Raw genomic sequence first — 25,913 nt, forward strand, 5'->3', positions numbered from 1 at the left:
ACCAAAATAAATGAAGAAAAAATTAATTAAAAATCAATGATGTAGTTTGGCAAAAAACTGAATAGCTGTAGACATTGAGTATGAATTCCTCTACAAATTGCATTTCATTGGGTACGTGTACGGAAAATAGGTGATTTTTTGAGTGACAAGAACTCGTATAGTCTGGCTTTGCGGACCCCTGGACAGAATTTGAACTGAAGAGTCCACCCTGAAAATTTGATGGATGAAAGGGTATATCTAACTTATCCAGGTTAGTGGAGCTGAAACACCTCATTTCTCCCATCTATTTTACAGAATTTTTTGAAATTTGATTTTTAACACACATCCCTATGGGGAAATATTTATGGGTGTGAGCCCATCACCGTATCTACTTTGGCAGCGCAGCGCAGAGATCCCCATTGAGGCCGATTGACTCTGCTGCCCTCTATTGGCGGATATCAAACTTTCTATCTCGCGCCAAACAAATTCATCACGCATCGAGAGTAAACAGATCCTGAAATCACCCGTCAAGATGCCACGAGAAATAATTACATTACAGCTAGGGCAATGTGGAAACCAGAGTAAGTAATTAATGCTGCTTAACTGAATGTGCGAAAACCGTCAAGCAATGTAACATTAGTCTACCTTATCACAATGCTCACTTCATTCGTATTTTCAAATTTTAATCTTTTAGTCCCACACCTTATAAAGTATGTACCGGTGTGCATGTTTGTTTGTTTTGCTACATTGTAGGGCCTACATCCCTGTGCCTGTGGGCCAGTTCCAGCAGAAACATGAGAAAGAAGCAAATTAATTGTCTGATGCTAATCTGTGACCTACTCCTAACCAGAATCTAGAAGATGAAGCACATTTGGTGCCGCTATAGATCTACCAGTCAGTCAATGATACTATTCTAACAGTTAGTCATGATAGTGCAGCTAGCAGGATTGTGTTTGTTTTGAATAAGATTTGTTTGGCACTGGAAATTAGTGAAAATGCATGAAAACATTTAACTGCGACCAGCAGCCCCATCCCATATGCATAGCGTAATGGGGCTGCGGACTGTAGCATTCAGGATCATGACAGGGTAGTATCGCGGATAAATGTCAACTTAAAATCGAAAATTTTCTTCAATTTGAAGAAGTGAAGCTGAAGTATTGACAACAGGGTTCCGGTTCGTGCAACGTTTGGCATCTGTCAATTGGTCAATACAGGGTACAGCTACAATAGTCCCTTTCTGTTTGAATTGATGACTTAATGTGACTCGGTCGAGAGGAACCTGGGAGAGCTACACTGAATTGACAGCCAGTGCATGCGCACACAGACATCTAGAAGATTCTTATCCAGTCAAAGGATTTGAAATTTGTGCGCATGTGATGTGTGCGCATGCGCTGGCCGTCAATTCAGTGTAGCTCTCCCAGATTCCTCTCGACCGAGTGACATTAAGTCATCAATTCGAACAGAAAGGGACTACACTGTATTGACAGAACCAAACGTTGCACGAACCCTGTTGTCAATACTTCAACTAAGTCTTCAAATTGAAGAAAATTTTCGATTTTAAGTTGATATTTGTCCGCGATACTACCTGGCCCTGTCATGATCCTGAATGCTACAGTCCGCAGCCCCATTACGCTATGCGTATGGGGCTGCTGGAAAAGTTAGAAAAAATTATTGACATTAAACAAAAATTGTCATCCAGTCGAAGTCCGGATAACCGAGAATCCGGATAGATCCTAATCGATGGCCAGATTATTAAAGTCCTACTGTATTAAACAAAACCAAAATTGAGATAAAAGATGCTTGATATATTTAACGTATATTGTTGTAGATATGATTTTGTAATTTGTATGTATTCTTTTTGTTTGAAAAAGTAGGTTTACCCTTTTTGGTGGTATTAATAATTAATTGAACCAAATCAGTGACATTGAATTACACTCATTATAAATATAGTGAAGGTGCTTAGATTCTAGTTTTGTAGGGTACAAATGTGCAGTGGTCTGTAGTGTTGTAAATTAGATCTGTGTTGGGTTTTTCTCTATCTTCCACCTTGTTTGATTTTTTTTTTTTTTTTTTTTTTCAGTTGGAATGGAGTTTTGGAAGCAACTGTGCTTAGAGCATGGCATCAGTCCAGAAGGGATCCTCGAAGATTTTGCAACAGATGGCTCAGACCGGAAAGATGTCTTCTTTTATCAGGTCTGTAGCAAATACTGAAATTTTGAATACAGGTGAATTGAAGTGGTTTCGATAATGGTTGTTGCCTTGTTGGTTGATTGGGTATTTTTTGAGGTGTAATGACTGATTTGGTTTTAAAGATTAAATTGAATTGGCTGGTTCTAGAGTTGGTTGATTGTAGTGTTAGATTAAATGATGTAGACTCTACTAATGTACTACGTACATGTATGTATATCAGCATTTGTACATCAGATTTGTGGGCACGGTTAATCCTAGTAATGGATAATGTCAATGCCATGGATTTTTCTACTTCTTCAATTGAAGGAGAAGTTCACCCTGAAAATTTGCATGTGTAAATAGAAGCAGAAATATAAGAGGAACAGGACATTGGAAGTTTGAGCAGTTCTGATGAAAACTAAGAAAGTTGCTATGTTTGATATTTTGAAGTTATGATCAATCAAGCACAAATTGGCAAGTTGGTGATATAAAGCTCTGTCTTTGTACCCTATCTATGCATGAAATTTCATGAAATCTCTTTTTTTCCCCCCTCTCTTTATTGATGGCGAAATATATTGTCTGATTGCAGGTGTTATAAAGAAAAGTATCAACAATAATCAAATTAAGGGTATATTGGTGAATGTAAATTTTCTTGATGGGGAAATTAAAATACAGCTGTATTTTAGTATAGAGCATCAGCGTATATGGGTATAGTATATAGCATATGAGGATGGGCTTGTACGGTATGTGACATCACAGAACTGTTAATGTGTGTTTGATTGATTTCTCAGTCTTTTCCAGACTTTCTTGGTTTTCCTCAGACTTTGCTCAAATTTTCACTGTCCTGTTCCTGCAATTTTCTGTTTCTATTTACACAAACTAAATTTCAGGATGAATATAACTGATGCCAGTGACAGAACAGGGGTCTTTGATTTGTGTATCAAATTTACTTGTTGTTAGGCTTCCCATGCCACCATGCTGTCCCTATGTAGATTCAAGTCCTTTAATTAAAATGTTCCTTTGCGTAATTCTTAAAACACTTTTCAGTGTATATGAACTTTGTTTTTAAAGGTTATGTATAAATTCAGTCTTCACACATCTTTCCCGAAAGATGCTTCGCAAAAAAGATATTTTCTTTATGTTAATATTACTTCACTCTGTTGTCTGTTGAACTACAGTCCAATATTTTTGTCATTCATCTGTAATTAGGTTTCCTTCGTTGTATCAAAATTTCATTATAACCGAACAAATAAACAATAAAAAACATAAGGAGGAAAATGTTGCGGCCTGAATTTTTATTTTGTTGTAACCGGAATTTTGTTATACACTGTAACCTCGTTTGTTAAAACGGGAGTGCACAGTATGCTAATTTAGTTTTGCTTTTCCCTCACACTTGTGATCTTGAAAGGCTGATGATGAGCACTACATCCCACGAGCAGTCTTGCTTGACTTGGAGCCAAGGGTTATCCATGGCATTCTGAATTCACCTTATGCCAACCTGTACAACCCAGAGAACATCTATCTCTCAAAACATGGCGGTGGTGCAGGAAACAACTGGGCCTCTGGGTATACTCAGGTGGGTTTGAATGCCTTTCTATAATTCATTTGATGCTAAGATGTCCCAGTAACAGATTTGCTCATAGTCAATGGTGTTTAGAAGCTTAGAAAACAAGTAGCAAGATAATGAAGGTATACTGTTATCTGGTAATAAAAAGCATCAGGTAGATAACGAGTTATCTACCTGATGTTCTGATAAGACCATATGTTCTTATCAGATAAGCTATTATTAATTTTTGGTATCACCAGTGCGCAAAACACTGTTGCAGAGCCCTGTCACAGATGCACTGTTGGTTTACTTGGTGGCCTCATCGCTTCCAGTTGTCTGTCGCCTGTCTTCATTCACATACTCCAGTACAATGCAATGCAATCAAATTGTGCATTTTGTTCATTACTGCTCTCTTCCATGGTTTGAATTTAGTGTAGAGAGATTGTCTTCTTTTCAATTTGACTGATTGTGGCCATTAGAGTAATTGGTCATCACTGCAAAGCTGCAATGTGCTGTGCACATGACGATATGAGAAGAAATCTTTGAAAAATACCCCTAAATGAAAGACTTTACTTGGGTGAAGTTTCCAGCACGCTCGGCCATGTGCAATACGTTAATGTATTGTTAGTATATTTCAGCTGTTTTCACAGCCAGTGATTCAAGGTCATGTTTGCATTTTCCTGAGGTATTAATTCCTCTCTCAGTCAAGGAAATATGCTTTCAGCTGAGGGAATCATTTACACAAATTTCTGAGATCAGTGGTTCATCTTCACAGGCTACAAATGGAGTCTTAGAATCTAAAAATATAACAAGACATTGGCAGACATAGCAAAAGCTGAAGTCAACACTGCATGTAGCAGAGGTATGTTTTGTACATTGCAATTGTGAGATGTGCATGTGCCAGTATGAACAGTTTTAGCTATACGTGCATATTATATTCACCTATGTTTAGCAAGATACAATTATAGCATCACACTCGGCGTTCTTTGTTTGTCTAACTTCTGTGTGTCTGTTATCATGAACTGGGAATTCTCTTGTGGTATCATTTCTTTTGAAAGAAAGTGCTGGGGTACTATTGATATGTGATCACTGGTATGAACGAAAACAAATGTTTCTTGATCAACAGGGAGAGAGACTCTATGAGGAAATGTTTGACATCATTGACAGGGAGGCTGATGGCAGTGACAGTCTGGAGGTATGTCAAGTCATCCAGAACTATACAAAGATAAATTCCAGACTTTGGTGCAACTTTTGCTCAGAACATGGGCCTTTTTAGCGAGATTCACATTGCTCTATGTTGTACTTCAACAGAGAGTTATACAGTCAGGGAAATGAAGCATCACCTAGTCAGCCTTCATGGAGGCCCATGGTAGTTTGATTTCTGTTTGACTGTCATATTTCCTTTAAAGATCAGTAGAGACCATTTTTCAAAGACAAAGTTGACCCAGACAAGACAGCAGCAGCCATGCATGAAAATCTAAGGAAATTTACCCCTAACATGTACATGAATGCAGTGAATTCAGAAAGATAAATAAAAGAACAATAAGGGTGTCAGTGAAGTTTTAGGAAGATCAGAAAGATCAGATGTGTTCAAATGTTTTTGAAATTGTAGCTTTTGATATAAATATCCATGTGCTCTCATTGCCAGATAAGAAGTCTGAAACAAGTTTTAAAGTTTTTGTTGTTGAATAATGTAAAGATATATGTGAAGAGAATTCCACAAAATTCTGTTTCTTATGAAGAGTTCATGCTCAACTTGTTACATACATGTGTGTATGTTTAGAGTAATTATATCAATCCCCCTGCTTTCAGCATGAGGTAAGTAAAGTGCTTCTCTGTTATGCTAGATGTAATATCAATTGAATGTTGCATTTTGTTTTATGGGGAGAGACGAGGTTCCCTGTCTTGTAAGGCCTGAAAATCTGTCTGAAATCTGTCTGCTTGCTTCAATGTCTTTTTGCACAAGCGTATGAGTGCAGTTACTTGTCATTACCATGTCTTGTGTGTTTTGTCTTCTGCAGGGCTTTGTTCTATGTCACTCCATTGCAGGAGGCACAGGCTCTGGCATGGGATCCTACATTCTAGAGAAAATCAATGACAGGTAATTTACATATGGGCAAAATAGTGAGTTTATTTATGAAGCTGGTAAGGATGATAAACTCATTTTCACCAAATTATACACATTGACATTTAAAGCTGAAGAAACAAGAAAACATCTTTCTGGAAGTGTATGATCGCACTGGATACAGAGTGACATTAATATACAGGTGTAACTGCACTGTGTTTCCTCTGTGCCTATGCTGATCAGATCAACAACACAAAGGCCCAAGAACGTTTGTGACACATTTAAAATTTCACAATTTCCCACTGTTTGTATGTGTTTGTGTCCATTTTACTTCTTCATGTTGAAGTTACATTGAAAAGAAAATTAGATATCCGCAGAAACTCGGTTTGGCAACAGATATATTGAGAAGGCATTTATATTACATTAGGTGCATTGTCTGTTCAAGAGATAAAGATTGAAAGCAATTCAGTACACACAAAAAGGCCTTGTCATGTAAAAACACAAAGAATGCGGGGCATTTCAAATATGTAGAACAAACTGACATAGAAATGAAGAAGTTTTGTCTTGTATCATTGCTCATCCATTCTGAGTGAGTTTGATTTTTGATGTATCCAGACCTTTCATAAAGTTATAGTCATTGCATTCTTCCATTAAAGGACATGTTCCAGAATTTTACAATGAAAATCATGATCTTTGCTGGCTGGATAAAAGTACCTTTATGTGTCATGCTGTACCTCTACTCTAAACTGAAATTCCTCTGATGGTTAATTCTTGTAAGGATCCCAAATGTTGATTAACAATAAATTGGTTCTCTCTGCACTTTGCACCTTTAGGTTTCCAAAGAAGTTGATTCAGACATACTCGGTCTTTCCCAACCAAGATGAGATCAGTGATGTTGTTGTACAGCCGTATAACTCTATGCTGACTTTGAAGAGACTGACACAAAACAGTGACTGTGTGGTGAGTGCATGTTTTATGGTTGACAAAATGTCATGGATCCATTCTAAAGCAATTTTATTGTAAATGAATATTTTCTTAAAATATAGACCTATTTTAATGGAAGTACTAAAAGAGTAAAGAGCAGTGAAAGTTTGACTGAAGTGAGGCGTATATTACCGGTACTAACTTTGTACATCAGGCATCATCTAGCAATGAAATGGCAGTAATTTGAACATCTCAAACAACTATGATTGTTTTCAATGATACACACTGACATTTTCTTCTTGTGTGTCATCCACGACAACTGAAGTCTTTTCATTCACATATTAAAATTGTAGTGGGTGTTGCAATTCTATTCGTTTGTCTTGATAAGTGCCCTTGCAGAAGGCCTTACAGCTGACATTATATGGATAAGTTGCACATTCCTAAAACATTGAATTCTTTACAACTTCTGATATATGTCAATTTTTCTGTTCTGTGTGGTTGACAGTAATTGCCCTCAAAATGGTACTCCCTTTTGGTTACAAGAATGCTACACTCTAAGTAAGATTGTTAACATGGAATATTTCACATTTTGCTTTCAAATAGTTACAATGAAGTTTTTGAGCAGGCATGAGGTTTATTAATTTACTATTAGTTGCACTGATGGAATCAAAATATTTAAGTGTGCATTTGCAGGAAATGCAAGTATCAATTGTGATCAATAAACTGAACATTAAAACAAGAGAGGGTAGTTCACTTCGATAATAAAGCATCACTCTACTGATCGTAATAATGGCCTTCTTTATTCTCCTCTCAGGTTGTTCTGGATAACACAGCATTGAACAGAATAGCTACTGAGCGCCTTCATCTCCAGAATCCAGACTTCTCTCAGATCAATCAAATGGTAAGCACATTTTCACTTCATAGTCACTCATGATTTAGAGTGGTAATATTTGAAGTGAAATTTGAAGAGATGCTGCTCCTATGCTCTCCTAAAACACTCAAGTCAAAACCAACCAATAGAGCTGCCAACCTTGTGAAAGCGAAAAACCGTAATGGCAAAAAAAAAGAATGGAAAAAAAATAATAATATGAATTTATATTGCGCTAACTCCACTCTGCGTAGTGCTCAAAGCGCATACATACTATTATTACCCCGGTTTCTGGATACATTATTTCCCGCCAGCACTGATAGTGCTCACTCTCCACTCCCTAGGGAGCATTCCAGCCAGTCGCAGCCATTTTACAGGCGTGCACATGCTGATAAACCAACATAAACATTCTTCATCCTACCAGGTACCCATTAATACTCCTGGGTGGAGAGCAGCAATGTGGATAAAGTGCCTTGCTGAAGGGCAAATGTGTCGGGCTTCGTGGGGCTCGACGTGCGCTCTTATCCACTCGGCCACGACATTGAATGTGTGTTTGTTTTGAATGAGATTTGGCACTGATAATACATGAAAAAAAAATGTCGGCCAGTCGACATCTGGATAACAGGGATCCAGTTAATAGATGGCTGTATAATCAAGGTCAGACTGTACTATGAATGTTACTGAGGATATCACAGTTATGTTATTCTTTTTTATTTGAATGATCTATACTTATATGAATGTGCTTACTTATATACAATATGATATAACTTATATGTGTTTTGAATGGCAGGTGTCAACAATCATGTCAACAAGCACAACCACTCTACGTTACCCAGGCTACATGAACAATGACTTGATTGGTTTGGTAGCTTCCCTGATTCCCACCCCAAGGCTTCACTTTCTGATGACAGGCTATACTCCTTTGACACTGGGAGCAGACACCAAGGTGAGAAAGGGAGATGAAACTCTTTTCCCTGAATCCTTGAAGGTGGTTTAAAATTCAGAACATGGTTTATGTAAATTTCTTCTGCGTAAATATGCTTGATAGATTGCATACACTGACAGACGTCCAACAACAATTCTGCGTATATACGTGCAAGTCAAAGGTACACCTATTTCCTGCGTATATTTTAGACTCTTGTTTAAATTTAAACCATGGTCTTAACGTAAACCACCTTTGTGAATTTGTGACTTTGAGTCTCACATTGAGAACCTCTTCCCCCCCCCCCCCACACACACATGACACATTCACCTTACAATGTAATGTTTTGATTTAAGTGCCCTAGCACTAGATGCAGCATTTTTCTGACGATTGTGTTGCTGTTGATGCTTCCTGTCCTTGCAAAATAATTGTTCTGTTCTTTTTTTGTATCTGTTCTTTTTTCATCAGTTGTACAGATTCTGTGTCAAGACACTTAAGCTGTCTTTTTTTTTTCATGCCTGAGTTCTTACTTTGTAAGAACGACATTGTGAATGTTATAATTATCATTACCCTTGATTCATGAAGTTTCAAGCTTGTTACAGCTGTAAGCTTTACAACAGCCAGGTCATTGTGTTCAGCTTGTTGTGCAAAGAATTACAAGCTGAAATAAGAACAAAAACTACAAAGATATTTCAGATATTGGTTGAATAAGTAAGCCCAGAGCATCATGCAACTGCAGCTCACTACTTTCTGTCACCGTACATACCATTGTACTATCATGTGTGCGAAGCTGTAGTGGGAATTTGGTGTACTTATTATGAATGAGTCAAGAGTGCAAGCATGGCAAAGACAAAATCAAAGGGTAGTCTAGAAATGTGTGATGGGAATTTTACTCAATTAGAGCGTGTACATAGATTTTATACTCTTAGGCATATGCAGGAATAGGGGAGAAGACTGCTGACCTAAAGGGGAGAGGACAGATGTGCAGAAATGTTGTTGAAGCTAGAAGTTTTTTTTTTTTTTTTGGGGGGGGGGATGGGTTTACTTTGTTTTTACTGCTAATAAAATGATAGAACTTTCATTTTAATGATCAATGACAATTCATCAGGTACTTTGGAGTTAGAATATTCTTTCCTTGAGCTTTCTGTTGTATTTCATCTCAGCTTCCCAACGTGAGAAAGACAACTGTACTGGATGTAATGCGTCGTCTACTGCAACCCAAGAATATCATGGTGTCCACGACGCTGCGAGATCGGCAGAGCAACCACTGCTACATCTCTATCCTGAACATCATCCAGGGAGAAGTGGATCCCACACAGGTAGGGGAGCCATGGATTGCTTGGAGCTCTGTGCATCATCATCAGGAGGGAGATATAAATTAGTTTCATGTGGTGGTACATATGTACTATAAGTTTTGACTGTTACCAAAAAAAAAAAAAATGTTGCTTGGATTTTTTTTTTTTTTTTTTTTGCATCTGGTAGAGTCAGACAAAAAAATGTTTCTCCATCCAATCACGTCATATGCCATGCTCACCAACATGGTTGCTTGTCAGTGCTTTTTAAATAGGTAATGAAACAATGACATTTCCCAGTTTACGTAGATGTGGAAATCATAAATGTTTGAATGTTTTGATGGTGTCATTCATGAGTAATTATATGTAAATGAAAAGCTTCATTCACAATGAGCAAACTCTAATCATGATTGAAGAGTGTGCCCTGGGGGGTGTTTCATAAAGCTGTTCGTAAAGTTACGAACGACTTACAAGCGACTGGTGATCAGTTCTTGTGCTGAATTATGGAAATTCTGATAGGTATAGCACATCAGAATTGATCACCAGTCGCTTGTAAGTCATTTATAACTTTACGAACAGCTTTATGAAACACCCCCCGGGTACTAGAGGCCAGTGAACGTGATGCACATTTTTACAGCTGTCAGCAATTAAGCTATATCTGACTGGAATCATCCATCCGTTATTATTACATTTGATTTAATGTTGTTAGTCTCTGTAAGAACCAGAATGGGACTAACTTTTAGAGATGCAAACTGGTACTTTTTTTGCAGTATTTTGTACTGTTCCCCTCTCCCCCCCCCCCAAAAAAAAAAAATAATAATAATAAATAAAATAATAATAAAAAGAAAATAAAGCATGTTTCATTGAAAATACAAGTGGTATTAACTACACTTGCCAGTTGCAGGAAATATAAAAAACAAACAGAGAGAGAGAGAGAGAGAGAAAAAAAAAACGCCTTTTCAGCCCTCAGAATACAGTGATGACGTTTATAAGGTTGGCATCCCGGAGAGCTGTTATGACTTTGTATGCTGTTAACACTCTCCTGGTTCCCAACTGAAGATATCATAGTTATCTCCACAGACATGTGTGAGGTACAGTAGTGCTGAATCGTCTATGATTGAGGTAGATTGTTAATTGCAAATGGCAACCATGACAAAGTTGTGTAAATGTGATAGAATAGTGGGATATGGTGTTGTAGCCGATGAGAGCTTATGCATATATTTTGAAGGAAACAGCAGAGTGATTTTGTATGTGTGCATTTGTCATTCTGTGTCTTGTGCATCATTTTCATTTATGTGATTAGGTTCATAAGAGTTTGCAGAGGATCAGGGAGAGGAAACTTGCAAACTTCATACCTTGGGGACCAGCAAGTATTCAGGTAACTATCTCAATGCATTTGAAAATCACATTTTACTTCTTCTTCTTTTTTCTTTTTTATTGTATATTTTATATTTCTGTGTATACATCCAACACAAAGTATGGCAAAGTTTAAAGTTCATCTTAACCTGTGAGTATTTGGGTAGTATTCCTGGCTTATAGGTAATGAATTGGAAGGTGGCAGCAGTTGGTAAATCATAAATCCTAGTACTACAGCAGGGTTCTGAGAAGAATTTGACTTCATATTGCAAACTGTGATGGCAACATTACAAACGAAAACTTGTACTTACAGCATATGCTTTATATATATTTCATTGGGCTGTATATCTCGCCTCATGAATAACGTCCTGAGATGTCAGATTTTATAAATTATATCAAGAACTACTTCCATTTCTCATAGCTGAAGACCATAGTTTGTCAGAGTTCGAATTCTAGGCATACCTGACTGATACTAAATGTCATCTCCAGAAGAACTTTTGAGGAAATATTGGAGAAACTTGAATAAAGAAGAGCTCTGGCTTGTTTCAAGGTAACATTGATAGTGTATATTAATTGTCCTGTTTATCTCTTTGTAGGTTGCTCTGTCCAAGAAGTCTCCATACGTTCAGACAGCACACAGAGTCAGTGGCCTCATGCTTGCTAACCATACAAGTATTGTCTCAGTAAGTCTTCTTTCTCAACTCACATTTATGTAGATGTATGGTAGTTGGTGCCCTGATTGTCAAAACACTGTTCAAAATTTTCTCCAACAACTATGTATGATATCCCTAGGTGATAAACAACTGAATTATCATGGTTTAGAGGGAAAATTGTGGACAAAAAACATTATTTTGTGGACATGTTTAAGTGTGGGGACACCTACATTAAAATTCTGTAATCATATTTGAATGGAGGTAGCTTTGTTGTACTGATTTTTGCATTGTTTCACAGACGTTTTATAGTGCATGTTTGACAGTTCCAGGTACTGTGACAGTGCTTTTGACTAATATGGATGTGCTATGAGGCCAAGAGATTTTTATAAGAATGAATTGACTACCATTGCTTTAGATCACACATATATGTGTCAGATAAATTGGTATTTTTGTGCTCTTTTGTAATCACATGAGAATTTTTGTTGCATTTGTAAGAACAAATTTGTGTTAATGCTAGAGTTTTATTTCTGTCTTGTTGCATTTCCTAGAAGGTTAAATAATCTTTGTTGATATCCCCCATACCCTTGGTTCACAGCTCTTTGAAAGAACATGTCAACAGTTTGACAAGCTGCGGAAACGTGTGGCCTTTCTTGAACAATTTGTGCTCTTTTTTAATCACATGAGAATTTTTGTTGCATTTGTAAGAACAAATTTGTGTTAATGCTAGAGTTTTGTTATCTTGTTGCATTTCCTTCCCAGAAGGTTGAATAATCTTTGTTGATATCCCCCATATTCTTGGTTTACAGCTCTTTGAAAGAACATGTCAACAGTTTGACAAGCTGTGGAAACATAAGGCCTTTCTTGAACAATTTGTGCTCTTTTTTAATCACATGAGAATTTTTGTTACATTTGTAAGAACAAATTTGTGTTAATGCTAGAGTTTTGTTATCTTGTTGCATTTCCTTCCCATAAGGTTGAATAATCTTTGTTGATATCCCCCATATTGGTTCACAGCTCTTTGAAAGAACATGTCAACAGTTTGACAAGCTGCGAAAACGTGAGGCCTTTCTTGAACAATTCCGCAAGGAGTCCATTTTCCGTGACAACCTGGATGAGCTGGATGACTCAAGGGAGGTAGTGCAGCAGCTGATTGATGAGTACCATGCTGCTACCAAGCCAGACTACATTTCATGGGGCACACAACAGGTGAGCAAAGTCTTTCACAGGATAAAAGAGTAACATTGCACTTTATTAGAGCTTGACAACTATTCTGTCTTTAAATTTGAGAGAGGAATCCACAGGAAAGTCCCACATGTGTAGCCACATTCCCCTCCAGACAGTAAGAATCTGGCTTGTTCATTTTGAAAGGTATCAATTTATGAAATTCTAGGAGGGCTATTCTAAAGTCATATACAGGTGCACCTTGTTATGACGAACACCGATACAATAAAATTTCATTATTGTAAGATAATCGTCCTGGGCTCTATGGCACAACTCACTTGATGATAGTGGGCTAATTTCAGAAACACGCAACAAGATTTTTAGAGTATGGGAGGATTTTACCAGTAAAAGACTCATTATTTGCCTTCCTTGCCCTGTTTGTTTCCAAACTGAACACAAGCTTTGGGAATTTACAACCAGTCTACATCTTATACACATTCTTTGATTACACATAACTAACATTTGACGTATGCCCCATTTTGACACTCACAAGGCGAAGAGGAAGCTGCAGTGTACTGGTCACATGATGATAAGCAAAGAAATCTTCAAAAGTACATCTGGATGAAAGATGTGACTTGGGTGAAGTTTCCAGCAAGCTCTACCACGTGCATGGCACTTCTTCCCCAACTCATCCCTGTCACAGGGCTCAATAACACTGTACCACAGTAGTATGTTTCAGCTGCCCTCACAGCCAGTCATGCAAAATGTTATGTTTGTGTTTTCTGAGAGAAGGAATTCCTCTCTCAGTCAAAAATATTTTCAGCGTAGGGACTGTCATTAAGACAGAGTTTCGAGATGAGCGTTCCGTCTTCACAACTTTCAAATGAAGTCATAGAAAATCAAAGATTCTTTTTTTCTTCTTTTTTTAACCCTAGCTGAGTATTCATTGTGTCTCCATAATTCAACATTCTAAATCACATTGCAAAAAAGTTAAACAAAATACTTTTCTCGCGTTAAAAAACACCAGTTTACAAACAATTTTGAAATGTACATTGTTTTGGTAGATTATGACATTGTCTCTTGCTATTCAATCTTCTTCAATTCTTGTACAAATCTCTCTGTCAAATAAATGTTTCCAATTATTTTCACGACAATCTTTTCCTGGCTTATTTTTAAAAAGTATATATCTGAAAATTCACCAGAAAGCAATAAAAAAAAAAAAAATTGATTCAATTTCTTTGAGATATTTAAAGCAAAATAAATTCAAAAGATAACACGACAGTGACTGACAAAGCAAAAGCTAAAGTTAATGCTGAATGTCGCATAGGTATTTTTTCTACATTGCAATCGCGATATATGCACGATAGCGCCAGACACATAGTCCTACATAGCGCTAGTCCTTAACAGTAGTTAGCTATGCAAAATGCGTATATACGTGTATATCGCTCATGTGTGTATGTACGCTGTTTGCGTACTGGCCTGGTGAGCAAGATGCAGCCCAGACCAGATTCAAAATTACCATCAAGCTATCCCATGAAGCATCTGAAACAGGGCTGGCTGGGAGTCACTTGCATATTGGTGATGCCTCAAATTGACAATGGTGAGCCACATGGGTTAGCCTTTAAAACCAAATTAATCCGCATTATGTGATCTTTAATGTGATCATTAGTGTCACCATTGTTCATGTAGATATGATTTAGTGAGGGTACCTAAGGGATGCTGTGTATAGAGGGATGCTTTGTTGTCCCCGCCGAACGAGTTCGAGCAGGGGACTATGAAACGGGCTCCGTACGTGTGTGTGTCTGTGTGTCCGTCCGTCCGTCCGTCCGTCCGTCCGTCCGTGTGTCCGTCCGTCCGTCCGTGTGTCCGTGTGTGCGTCCGTGTGTGATCAAAATCTTCAATTTGCTACTTCTCTGTCATTTATGAGCCAATTTTGATTCTGTTTGCTTTATATGATAGCACTACATGGGAGCTTTGAAACTTCTACACAGAATTTCAGTCGTGACCTTTGACCTTGACCTTTGACCTATATTGTACATTTTGCTACAAAATGCTACTCCTTCGCCATTTCTAACCCGATTTCGATTCCGTTTGCTTTGTATGATGGCACTAGGTGAGGGCTTCAAAACTTCTACACAGAATTTTGACCTTTGACTTCTTTGACCTTTGACCTTGATTTTTGACCTGTATTGTACATTTTGCTACAAAATGCTACTCCTTCGCCATTTCTAACCCGATTTCGATTCCGTTTGCTTTATGTGATGGCACTAGGTGAGGGCTTCAAAACTTCTACACAGAATTTTGACGTTTGCCTTCTTTGACCTTTGACCTTGATTTTTGACCTATATTGTACATTTTGCTACAAAATGCTACTCCTTCGCCATTTCTAACCCGATTTCGATTCCGTTTGCTTTATGTGATGGCACTAGGTGAGGGCTTCAAAACTTCTAAACAGAATTTTGACCTTTGCCTTCTTTGACCTTTGACCTTGATTTTTGACCTGTATTGTACATTGGCTACAAAATGCTACTCCTTCGCCATTTCTAACCCGATTTCGATTCCGTTTGCTTTATGTGATGGCACTAGGTGAGGGCTTCAAAACTTTACACAGAATTTTGACGTTTGCCCTCTTTGACCTTTGACCTTGATTTTTGACCTGTATTGTACATTGGCTATAAAATGCTACTCCTTCGCCATTTCTAACCCGATTTCGATTCCGTTTGCTTTATGTGATGGCACTAGGTGAGGGCTTCAAAACTTTTACACAGAATTTTGACCTTTGACTTCTTTGACCTTTGACCTTGATTTTTTACCTATATCGCACATTTTGCTACAAAATGCTACTTCCGGTGGGGACATATATTACGCACCGCGTAATTTCTACTTTTCCTTGTTGCTGTTGTTATAATAAAAACAGTTGATATGAAGAAATGTTTTGTCATATTATACTCTTCCTGCAGGCTGCAGAAGCAACGAAATCATGAAACCTTCTCCAGTGATAAAATCTGATGGCTTCGAGGCATGAAAGCAGAACACCCGTACCATTACAACCCACTGAAGGATGCTTTTAGTGTTCCTTTATATCATTTTTGTGTACCGGTATGTGTTTGTGTGTCTTCATTGATGCCTTGCTTGTACGCAAAGTGCCTAAAAGTCTGTACAGTGTAGTGAGGTCTCTTTGACTTGTGATATTTCTTTCCCCTTGAAGTGCATTCATCCCTGGAGAGGATGCTAGTAGAATGGGAGGCTACTGACATTCTTTCCTAGTGATGTCGTATTCCAATAAGTGTACAAGTGTATGTGTACTATGATGTGGCAACACATAATGGGAGATGGCATGCGGTTGTAGTATTGTGTCCTCCTAAGTAATACCAGCGTAGTGTCAGTAAAACACCTTCAGCCACATTATTTTTTATGAAGATTCATATGATAAAGTTTGATTTGAGGTCATGGGTATAAACCTGCATGCTTTAGTGGTCTGTGTTGATGAGAGATGAAAGGTAGCAACAATTACAATATCATTGTTTCACTTCAAGTAAGTTTTAGTTGTTGGGATGAACAAAAGCAGAGACTTTTTGTGAGAATACACAGGAGGCACAGAAATGTTAGTATTGTCAATCAAACTGGTATCTGAACTTCCAGAAAATAGCAGATTACATAGCATCGTATGTATTGAGATTCTATTAAGGAATCTTATCTCATTATTTGAAATGCAGTTTTACTCTATTGCATTGATAAGATTAGGGCAGGTTTCAGTGCTGTAAAAAGATTTTTGTCTGAAGTTCATATAGGTGGTCGTGATATCCCTCAGTGAGACATCCCTGAGCGACATTCATCTGTGTTGCTAACATTTTTCAGTTCTGTAAAAAGCAATAAATCTATTGTCATTGCGGTGTACAGGTGACTTATGAATATCCTAATATAGTAAAGCAATTTTTAACCCGTTGAGGACGGTTTGATTTTGCTACAACACGCAATTCCCATAGACACCTGCCCGAGTATACTCGGGACTCGTCCTCAACGGGTTAATGGAAACACTATGTATGTGGGTGTGTTACTTTTACCTCATAAAACAGACTCTTTGTGTCATTGCATTGACAGTAGAAATTCATACATGTGTCATGAAGCTTGTTTCATAATACATTGTACTTACTGAAACCAAACTGCTGTATAAAAAGTACTGGTACATAAATCAACCATCTTTCTCATTCTTACAGAAAACTGCCCAGTGTCTACTGGTTTAGCATATAAGTTATTTTCCATTACCTATACAAAATGTGTTGAAGCTCCATTATCAATTTGAATTCATATGAAAATTCTTTCATTCATAAGTAATTATCCTGTAATTGTTCAAAGAATTGCAAACAAACCTTTCAGATGCGTGGGAGACATGATACTGTAAAAGTGGTTTCTTTCGCGTACAGATACTTTCGCAGTTTCCATCGGTGCCGACTTTTTCATGTGTGTTTAAATTCGCGGTCAGCACAATCTGTGAATTCACAGTCACCAAAAACTGTTTTATTTTGCATGTGAAAACCCAAACTATAATCCAATTATTCTTTTTTTCATTAAATAGAAATTAAAATTAAATGCAGGCTTACCTGAAATCCTGTCTCTCAAGTACTTATAACATGCTTATACCTACATTGTGCGGTATCGCTGTGTGTGTGTTGACCATCAATACACTCATTGCACGGAATCTTCTTGTGTGCATGTGCGCAATAGCATTGTAACAAGCGGCGAGTTCAAAACATTTCCTTGCGTGGTTAATTTCGCGCAACTTTTCGAAACATTTTCGCGTGATGTTAAATTCACGGTTCAACCTCAAAGCGCGAAAATAAAACCACCATGAAAGAAACCACTTTTACAGTATTCCAAAGAAATATAAGAAATAAATCATGTGAGAGACAGCAGTATCTTATTCTGTACTTAACAATACCCTTAATGTCAGAGGAAAAGATAAATGTCAGATAATTATAGTACATTTCTCTACAGTGATGATTATTTGGACAAGAGGTTCATGGTTGCAATCTATGACCCTTTTTGTGCACTTTTACCAGCTTATGTTCACCTGGGCTTGCAAATGCAATAGAACTTTAATACACTGTTGTGAGATACAGAAGGCAAGTGCCATGACTGCTGTCAAAGAAAATGCTTATGCCAAACAGGTAGATGAACAGCACCTGAGAGTTATAATTTACAAACATGCATGTATTATGCAAAGAAGAACTTCTAATATGAAATTGTCTGTCTGGCATGTGGTCAATTTTATTTGCTTATGCACATAAAAGTTTGAAAATGTTTGCCCATTACTGACAAATGGGGAGTACATCTACATTGCTTCACACAGTGTAATATTTTCATATTTAGAAAAAAAAAACAACACCCAAACACACTGAAAACACCATGAAAGTGAAGCACTGAATGCTTACCATTACAGCAAATATGAAGTCATCTCTACAATGTATATTTGTACATACGTGTATTTGCATTTCTATGCAGCTTTAAAGTGACTTGTGTACCAAAGTGTATAATAAAGGAAATGTGAAGTAAATAAAGCTAATCTCTGTCTCTTGTGGTGATTACAGCTACTCTGTCACTTTGACACTCAACTCCTTTTCTCTTGTAGATTTAAACATGTCATCTTGGATTCTATGCTGAAGTACATTATGATACTGTACATACAGCTCACCATGCCAGTGAATCAATGAATGATTGACTTTACAAAATGGTCCTGCTTTACCATGCTCTCTCCGTTTCTCATTTTACCTTGAAAATGCATGTGGTATCATGGAGTTTGTCAATACTGGCTCAAACTGCCAGATGATGTTACAGTGGAAAATAAACTACAGTGTACATACATCAGGATTCCTGCAGTCATGAAAACCTTGAAAAGCCATGGAATTTTGAAAATATTTTTCCAGTCCTGGAAAAGTCATGGGAAATGCAAAATTATAAATATATCATGGAAAAGTCATGGAAATTTATAAATTCATATACGTGTATTTTTGCCTTTCAGTGATCTTCTTTTTAGTGTTATTTTGTTTCTTTGGAAGGACAGCACTGTTTCATCAAATAACATCGGACCAACTTGTTGGCTACAGACAGAGTTATTGTAATATACACAGTGGCGCTTCACATGGACACTATTTATCTAACAATAATTTCCATTTGTTTACCACTAACCACTTAGATTTTCATGAAGTTACTGCCTTAAAATGGTCCTGCATTTCTAATGTTTTACATGGAAAAGTCATGAAAAAGTCAAGGAATTTATTTTTGTAAAAGGTGCAGGAACCCTGATACATGTACAGAGACATTTGTTGGTTGAGACACAAACACATGTAATTTCTACTTGTCATACTACTCAATACATTATGATGAACATGATATTGTACATAATTTTGATATTGCTGTACATTAACATAGTGGTATTGCCAAAGTGAGTAGATTTAGTTTTCTCCAAGCATCATAGTGAGAAATAAAGGCATATCTTTCAATATTTTCTGTCATATAGATAGAATTTCATGAATGACTTTCAGTTTACTTGATACACTACAAAAATGTTTAATTAATCATTTAACTGAGTTATGAACAAGACAAAAATTGAAGCCATGTTCAAAGTGTACAGATGTTAAAGGCTCTACTCAGCCTAGTACATGTATTCACCATACCCTTACAAATGATCAGCTGTGTCATGTATAGTGTGTGTGTGTGTTTGTGTGTGTATGGGAGGGGGAACTTAACAGAAAATGCACTAAAAAAGGTCATTAGTTGCAATTTCTGTGACCAATGAAATACTTCAATGTAAATATTTACCAATATTGGCAAAAGATAATATGTCAGGTTTGATAACAAATAGAAAAGAGAAATTGGCTTGGGAAGTAAAACACATCAAAATGTTTAGTTAATATGCATTGGTATTATTCAGGGTTGTACATGTATTATGTGTAAGATTCTTTATGCAAAATGGTTGTGAATAGGGGAACCTTACTCTCACGAGGACCTATAAACAAAGTCTATTGCCTTGTTATTGTATCAAGTTTCTCACTATATCGGGGTACAAAACAAGGAAAATATAAAATTAAGTTGAGACCTGTAAAGTCATCTTGTTATAAGAGGGTTCTTTTATACTCGACCTCTTTATAATGAAGTTCCACTGTAGGCATATACATGTATGTATAATGCGAACATTGTAGGTCATCACGACTTTTATCCTTTCATTTGATCCCGATTTATTCATCTTCATCAAGGATAAGTACCTCCCTGTGAAATCGAATAATCTCATTTTCTGCACACACAACCAAAACTTTAGAAGATGGAGCACTCATCCGGGGATTCAGCCATCCCAGTGCTCCAATTTTCAAATCTTCAACTACACGTTCTTTTAGCCGTCCGTCCACAGAATATCGACTAATCGAGATCGACTTCAAATCGCTCTCCCTTGATGAAAGCACAAAGAAATTGTCGTCATGTGATGTGCACACGGAAGTGAAAGCCCAATCCTTTTCATGAATTTGATGCTGAAGCTTGCCAGAAGCATCGATGATCGAAACAGTGGCTGGGTGATGCACAATTACGAAGTGGTTTGATGTTGCTGCGAGCCGATATGGCGGATTGCTTGTGGATTGTAGTGGTAGTATTTCGGTGGATCCATCATCATTCAAAATAAAGAGGGCATTTTGCTTTTCTAACCCTGTGACAAGAGTACCGCTTTGGGTTGCAGTCAAGCATGTGAGTCTTGTACTGTTTGCTTGATAAAAGTCCGTCTTGGTCCCACTTGGTAATTGCACAAGGTTGAGAGTACCATGGCTATTGAGCACAGCAACACTTCTTTCATCCACAAGACACATGTCTATCACTGTGTCGAGGGAAGAGCATATGTTTGTCTGGGTGTTTGCACATTTATCAAGCAAGTACACCCCACTCATGTGATATGCTAGGACCATCTCTCCATCTGCCTTTGCAACAAGTGCAGTTACTGAGTCCCCCAGAGGCAGATTGAACTTATGTCTTTCTACCAGCTTCCACTTACCTGGTCGCAAAAGGTGTCCGATATGGCACCAACATGGCTTGATGGGTGAGCTTTCTCCTTCTCTCTGGGTAAAGACTAGTTCTGGGTCCAGTGCGGCTATATCTGAGTCTATGCCTCTTAACTCCCAGTCACGTGCGGGGATGGAGTCTACGGTAGTTTGCAGAGCATGTATCCAATCCGACATCTCCTCTGGATTGCCCAATGTCTGCACAGCCTTCCCGTACTCGACTGCTCTGCTTAGACGGGTCTTTATCATCTGTCCCTCTTTTCTTGCTGTATTCAGTTGTTCTATACCAGATTTCTCGATTGAGTCTAGTCGTTTTAGAAGCAAATTTCTTTTGTCTCGCAGTCGCTCTGTGAACTTCCTCATTGCCTCCTCACAGACGTCCATAACATCTTTCCGAATACCTTGTAATGTCACGGGTACCTGATATGAATTTTAGATAAACACGTGAAGAAATTCAGTGCATAAGATTTGAAAATTAGATGTTGACTTTGACCCCCTCCTCCCCCGCGCCCAACCTGAAAAATGTTCCGTGGCCCCTGACATGTTTATTACCAAATCACATTTCTCTAGGAAATGTTTTGGGTCATAGGGTCAAAAGTCAATGGTCAAGTGAAAAGCTAAAATTTTTATTCCCCCCCCCCTCCATATCTCGGAAATGGCTTGAGGCATCTTCATGAAACTTAGTAGGCCTACACATATACATACATGTATTGTCTGACAATAATCCTCTTGGAAGTTTTGGGTTATGAGGTCCAAGGGCAAGTTAAAATGTAAAAAAAAAAGGCACCATTCAATGCTAAAATTATACTTTTCCATACCTTGGAAATGACTGAATGTATACACAAAACAGTAGGGAAAGATTGAGGCCATGAAGTCAAAGGTCGAGTAAGAATGCTAAGATTCCCCCTTTTACCCCATATTTTGAAATTAAAGATTTTCATGAAAAAATTGTGCATGATTAGCTGATAATGATATTTTGCCAGTCATGTAAAACTGTCTTCTCATACTGGCAAGATGAAGTGTAGACCTATTGGAATAGTAATGCAATATAACGGAGGCATACCAGTCACCACAGCGACATTTCAAGTTCCGTGTCTCAAGAAGGATGTGGTAAAAGGAACAAAGTGCAGGCCCGCAACTAGGATTTTTATGGGAGGGTTCAGAATTAGAAAAAGTGGACCACTTCCGGGTTTAATCAGCTGACAAGCAAAAAAAAACAAAACAAAAACAAAAACAAAAACAAAAACAAACAAACAAACAAATAAAAACGTTTGAGCGCAAGTTTCTGGTGCCGCTACAAGCCCCTTTCATTTTTTCCCAAAAAACGTGATGGGGGGGGGGGGGGGATTCCGCGACTCATTTTTTTTTCTTAACAGGCAATCAGTTGAAATTTCAAAATTACTGAGTTCTTTCTGCGTGAGCATCAGCGAATCAAACCTTCCAACCATTCTGATTTTGGAAAAAGAATCCGAATTATGACCATTCCCAGCTCTGGTTTTAATGGGAGTTTCCTATTTTTCTTGGTAATTCGATTACACGCTCCTATGGAAACTGCTCTTTCTTTCATATTTTGAGCGAGATCATCCCTAGTTTTCAGTCAGAAGGTTTGGGAGGTCTGCCGAAATAATAGCAAATTTCTGAATAACGTTCCATCTGCAGTACTGAATTACATTTTTTTTTTAAACCCCAAAGCGGATGTGTGGACATCTTGCATCCATGTTATAACAGTATATAGCCTTCAATCATTATTGTGGGTTTTTCATTCTTTTTATTTCTTGGGTCTGTTGAATAGCTGTTCAAATTCATATGCTAGTTCAAAATATTGAATGCAATCCGTAGCTTAATTTGTGAAGTTAGGAGGACTTGCAAAGCTAAGCAGTATACACTTTTTAATGATAGAGAATGTCTATGGATTGTGCTATGTAAATTTACTTTTTCAATGTTCCTGTCAACTTCAGCAATTTTACTCTGCACGATGCCCAACAAAGAGTCAGTTTCGACGAGAAATGATCCAAATTCTGCTCTGAAATTTTCTCTCGCTTCTGCCCGTGTTGTGCAGGAGTGGCCTCTATTCCCATGTTCCAGAATGACACACGAACCACACACTAGGCGCAGGCAGGTTTCACAGAAGAATTTCTTGTGGTCCCCTCCATGAAGTGAACATTGTTCTAACACAACCGATGTAAAAGAAATGTGGGTATCCCCCTCATCGTGGTCTTTTACAAACTGATCAGCTAAAGCCTTGCTCACACCAGCACTTTCATTTTCTGCACGAGCGCTGATGCATCCTCCCTTACTGATGTCTTCCAACTTCCTCGTATCACTGGTTGCCAAGCGATTTGTTCTTTGGATCTGCATTCCTATTGGGCCGGCCGTGGCCTTTTGCATCTCGTGTGGCAGATGTTTGATGAGAACATTTTCCTTCAGGCTGTTTAGATATTCCTCACATGTCGGGTCTGTATCACTAGGGGATGAGAGATCTGTCACGTGATCACACACTGAGCAACTTATGCAAGCGACTCTTTCTCTTATACTACCGTTCCTTTTAAGTCCCTTGGATAGACAACTGAGACAGAATGAATGCAAACAATCCAATAAGCGCTGATCTCTCGCGACCTGACCACAGAGAGAACAGGTGATCTCTTTCAGCATTGGCGAATCCATGAACAAGCAGAATAGTTCAGTTTGCTCTGATAGTTGATATATTTCCGCTATCATGTAATATGTGTGAATCACAGTAACCGTCGCTGACTGGATAGTTCAAACAAACCTTCTTACCAGCGTAAAGTATGCCACACTACAGAGCGGTCGTATCCAAACTACATACCCATTCCTACATTGCGATTAGAAAGGAACATCGTGTTGTTCCGCTGTGGAAATCCTCTTCGTGTCTGTATTTCCGTTAACGATGAGTCATTGTGACCCTCGGCTAGAATGCAACTATTTCCTGTCTGTGTAGATGCTCATGATCTAGTTGTATTTGAATGATATTGTGTAGATTATGACAAGTCATCAATTCCTACAGAATACGCGTTTATATTAATGCAGCGCGATAGAAGAGGAACGTGTTCTGGATGAGGGGTAAAAAGAAAACGAAAAAGAGAAGTGGAACATTTCTGACCCAAATGATGGCAGTTGACATTAGATTCGATCACAGCGTATTTTACATCTACATGTACTATGTAATACAATGTATATATCACGTTAAAACCCTTCATATAGCAGTTAGTAGGATAGGCCATGGACACTTACACACTTACACTTAGCCCTCGTAAACACAACCGATGTGGTGATTGCGCTTTTTCCGTTTGTGTCCGCGTCTCTGGAACAACCTCCATATATACCAATATTAAGTACTCTGCCTTCATTGGCGTTTTAAAAGGAAAACCGAAGACCCACTTATTTGAAGAAGTATATATAATTCTGTATGATTTTATTGTATTTGTAGTTGATTTATATGTTTATTTCCGACGTTCATAATGACACTTCTACAGCGTTCATTGGTGGTGTTATATGCAAAGTGCTTGGAAACTTGTAATAAGTGGTATAGATTTGTCATAATTATTGTCATTATTGTTCTTATCATGGACGCAGGATGATTGTGATAGGCCTTATAACAAACATCCACGACTGAAAGTCGATGCTCGTGGCATCTGATAGCCCCCTATTTCGTCCTTTCAGCGCTCATAGAACAAAGAACGCAAACAGTTTGATATGACGTTCATACACTGCCTACGGTCCGTGGTTCCAAATGATATTTCGGTCTCAGCAGTTACGTTACGCCGTCGCCTTCGCCGCCGCGTCACATTTTGTGGCGCAACACTTGCTATGTACGTTTCTTGACCGATTTTATTCAAATTCGACATGGAGCTGTTATGATAGCAGTAGTTCGGCTTCTATAAAGCGTTATATATAACAACTCAGTGTTCTCTACGTTCTTTACAGTTATCTATTTTACACTAAAAAAACACCTTTATCAAAATATCCAAAACTTGCATTCAAGATTTAACAAAAAAATCAACATCAAAAACTTGCATTCAAGATTTAACAAAAAAAAAATTCAACATAAAACATACAATACACAACGCATGTTGTAAACATGTATTCAAAAAAAAAAAAATGTTTACCTTAAACAAAATAGAATGGAAAAAATCGAAAAAGACCTGTCGCCATGATCGCCGCATTATAAAGTTTCGTGGTAGCGCCCTCACTTGTTCCGTCTGTAAACGCAAAAAGGTTGGTTTTCAGCGTCTACAATAGTGTCATTTAGGCCTACTCGTGTTCGCTGTAGCCATATTTCTGTAGGGATTTTGTCCAAGTTTTGTACAGGGGATTGTCTGCACTCTTAATTTTTGATGATGCTGTCCCCTGTCAGTTCTTAGTTAAGTAGTTTACTGTAACTGACGACAGTTAGATTCTGTGAGACTCTGAAATGATGACTTTACAAATAATACTCATCACAGTCTATATAGTGAATGGGGGTTTAAATGAGACGTGCATATAATTTGTAGTGATTAATTTCTCCAGCATGAATCAATATCAAAGAAGAATAGTGCTTACAATAATCCCATTAAAAGGAATATTTTAATCACTGAGATATAATAGATGTAAGAAGCACAGTGGCCTATACGAAATATATGTAATCAGGAGCAAGTGTACACTGCATGTACGGTGCAACAAATTTATGAGCACTCGTGTCGTTTATAGCTATGTCCACGTGCCATGCTGGGATGATGTACCCATATAGTGAGAAGTGTGCCGATGCAGTTCGATCAGCATGGCCTGCGGTGATGTCAGGGTAGTTTCTCCGCCCTCTCAGCGTACCTGATCAAGACCCAATCGTGTGGCGTATACCGTCAGCAGAATGTGCCTTCTCAATACCGAGAATAGCTATACGTCGTCGAGCCCAGCACTTCATGTGCATATCTGAATTCAC

The 25,913-nt window shown here is 38.0% G+C and overlaps 1 protein-coding gene across 2 annotated transcripts; it reads left to right on the plus strand.

Moving 5' to 3' along the window:
* The first annotated feature begins 460 nt into the window (after positions 1-460).
* LOC140243354 (tubulin gamma-1 chain) lies at positions 461-18,493 on the plus strand. 2 transcript variants are annotated; one of them, XM_072323028.1, is made up of 13 exons: positions 461-560; positions 2,060-2,172; positions 3,557-3,724; positions 4,821-4,889; positions 5,716-5,795; positions 6,593-6,719; positions 7,498-7,584; positions 8,342-8,497; positions 9,637-9,792; positions 11,069-11,143; positions 11,718-11,804; positions 12,789-12,980; positions 15,896-18,493. In XM_072323028.1, exons 1-13 carry the CDS (start codon positions 512-514, stop codon positions 15,917-15,919), a joined length of 1,383 nt encoding a protein of 460 aa, XP_072179129.1. In that variant the 5' UTR covers positions 461-511; the 3' UTR covers positions 15,920-18,493. The 2 variants fall into 2 exon arrangements, with proteins under 2 accessions (XP_072179129.1, XP_072179128.1); XM_072323027.1 differs by lacking the exon at positions 15,896-18,493 and having other exon boundaries at positions 12,789-13,013.
* The last annotated feature ends 7,420 nt before the right edge of the window (positions 18,494-25,913 follow it).

This window comes from Diadema setosum, chromosome 20 (assembly GCF_964275005.1).
Source record: "Diadema setosum chromosome 20, eeDiaSeto1, whole genome shotgun sequence".
Lineage (NCBI taxonomy): Eukaryota > Metazoa > Echinodermata > Echinoidea > Diadematoida > Diadematidae > Diadema > Diadema setosum.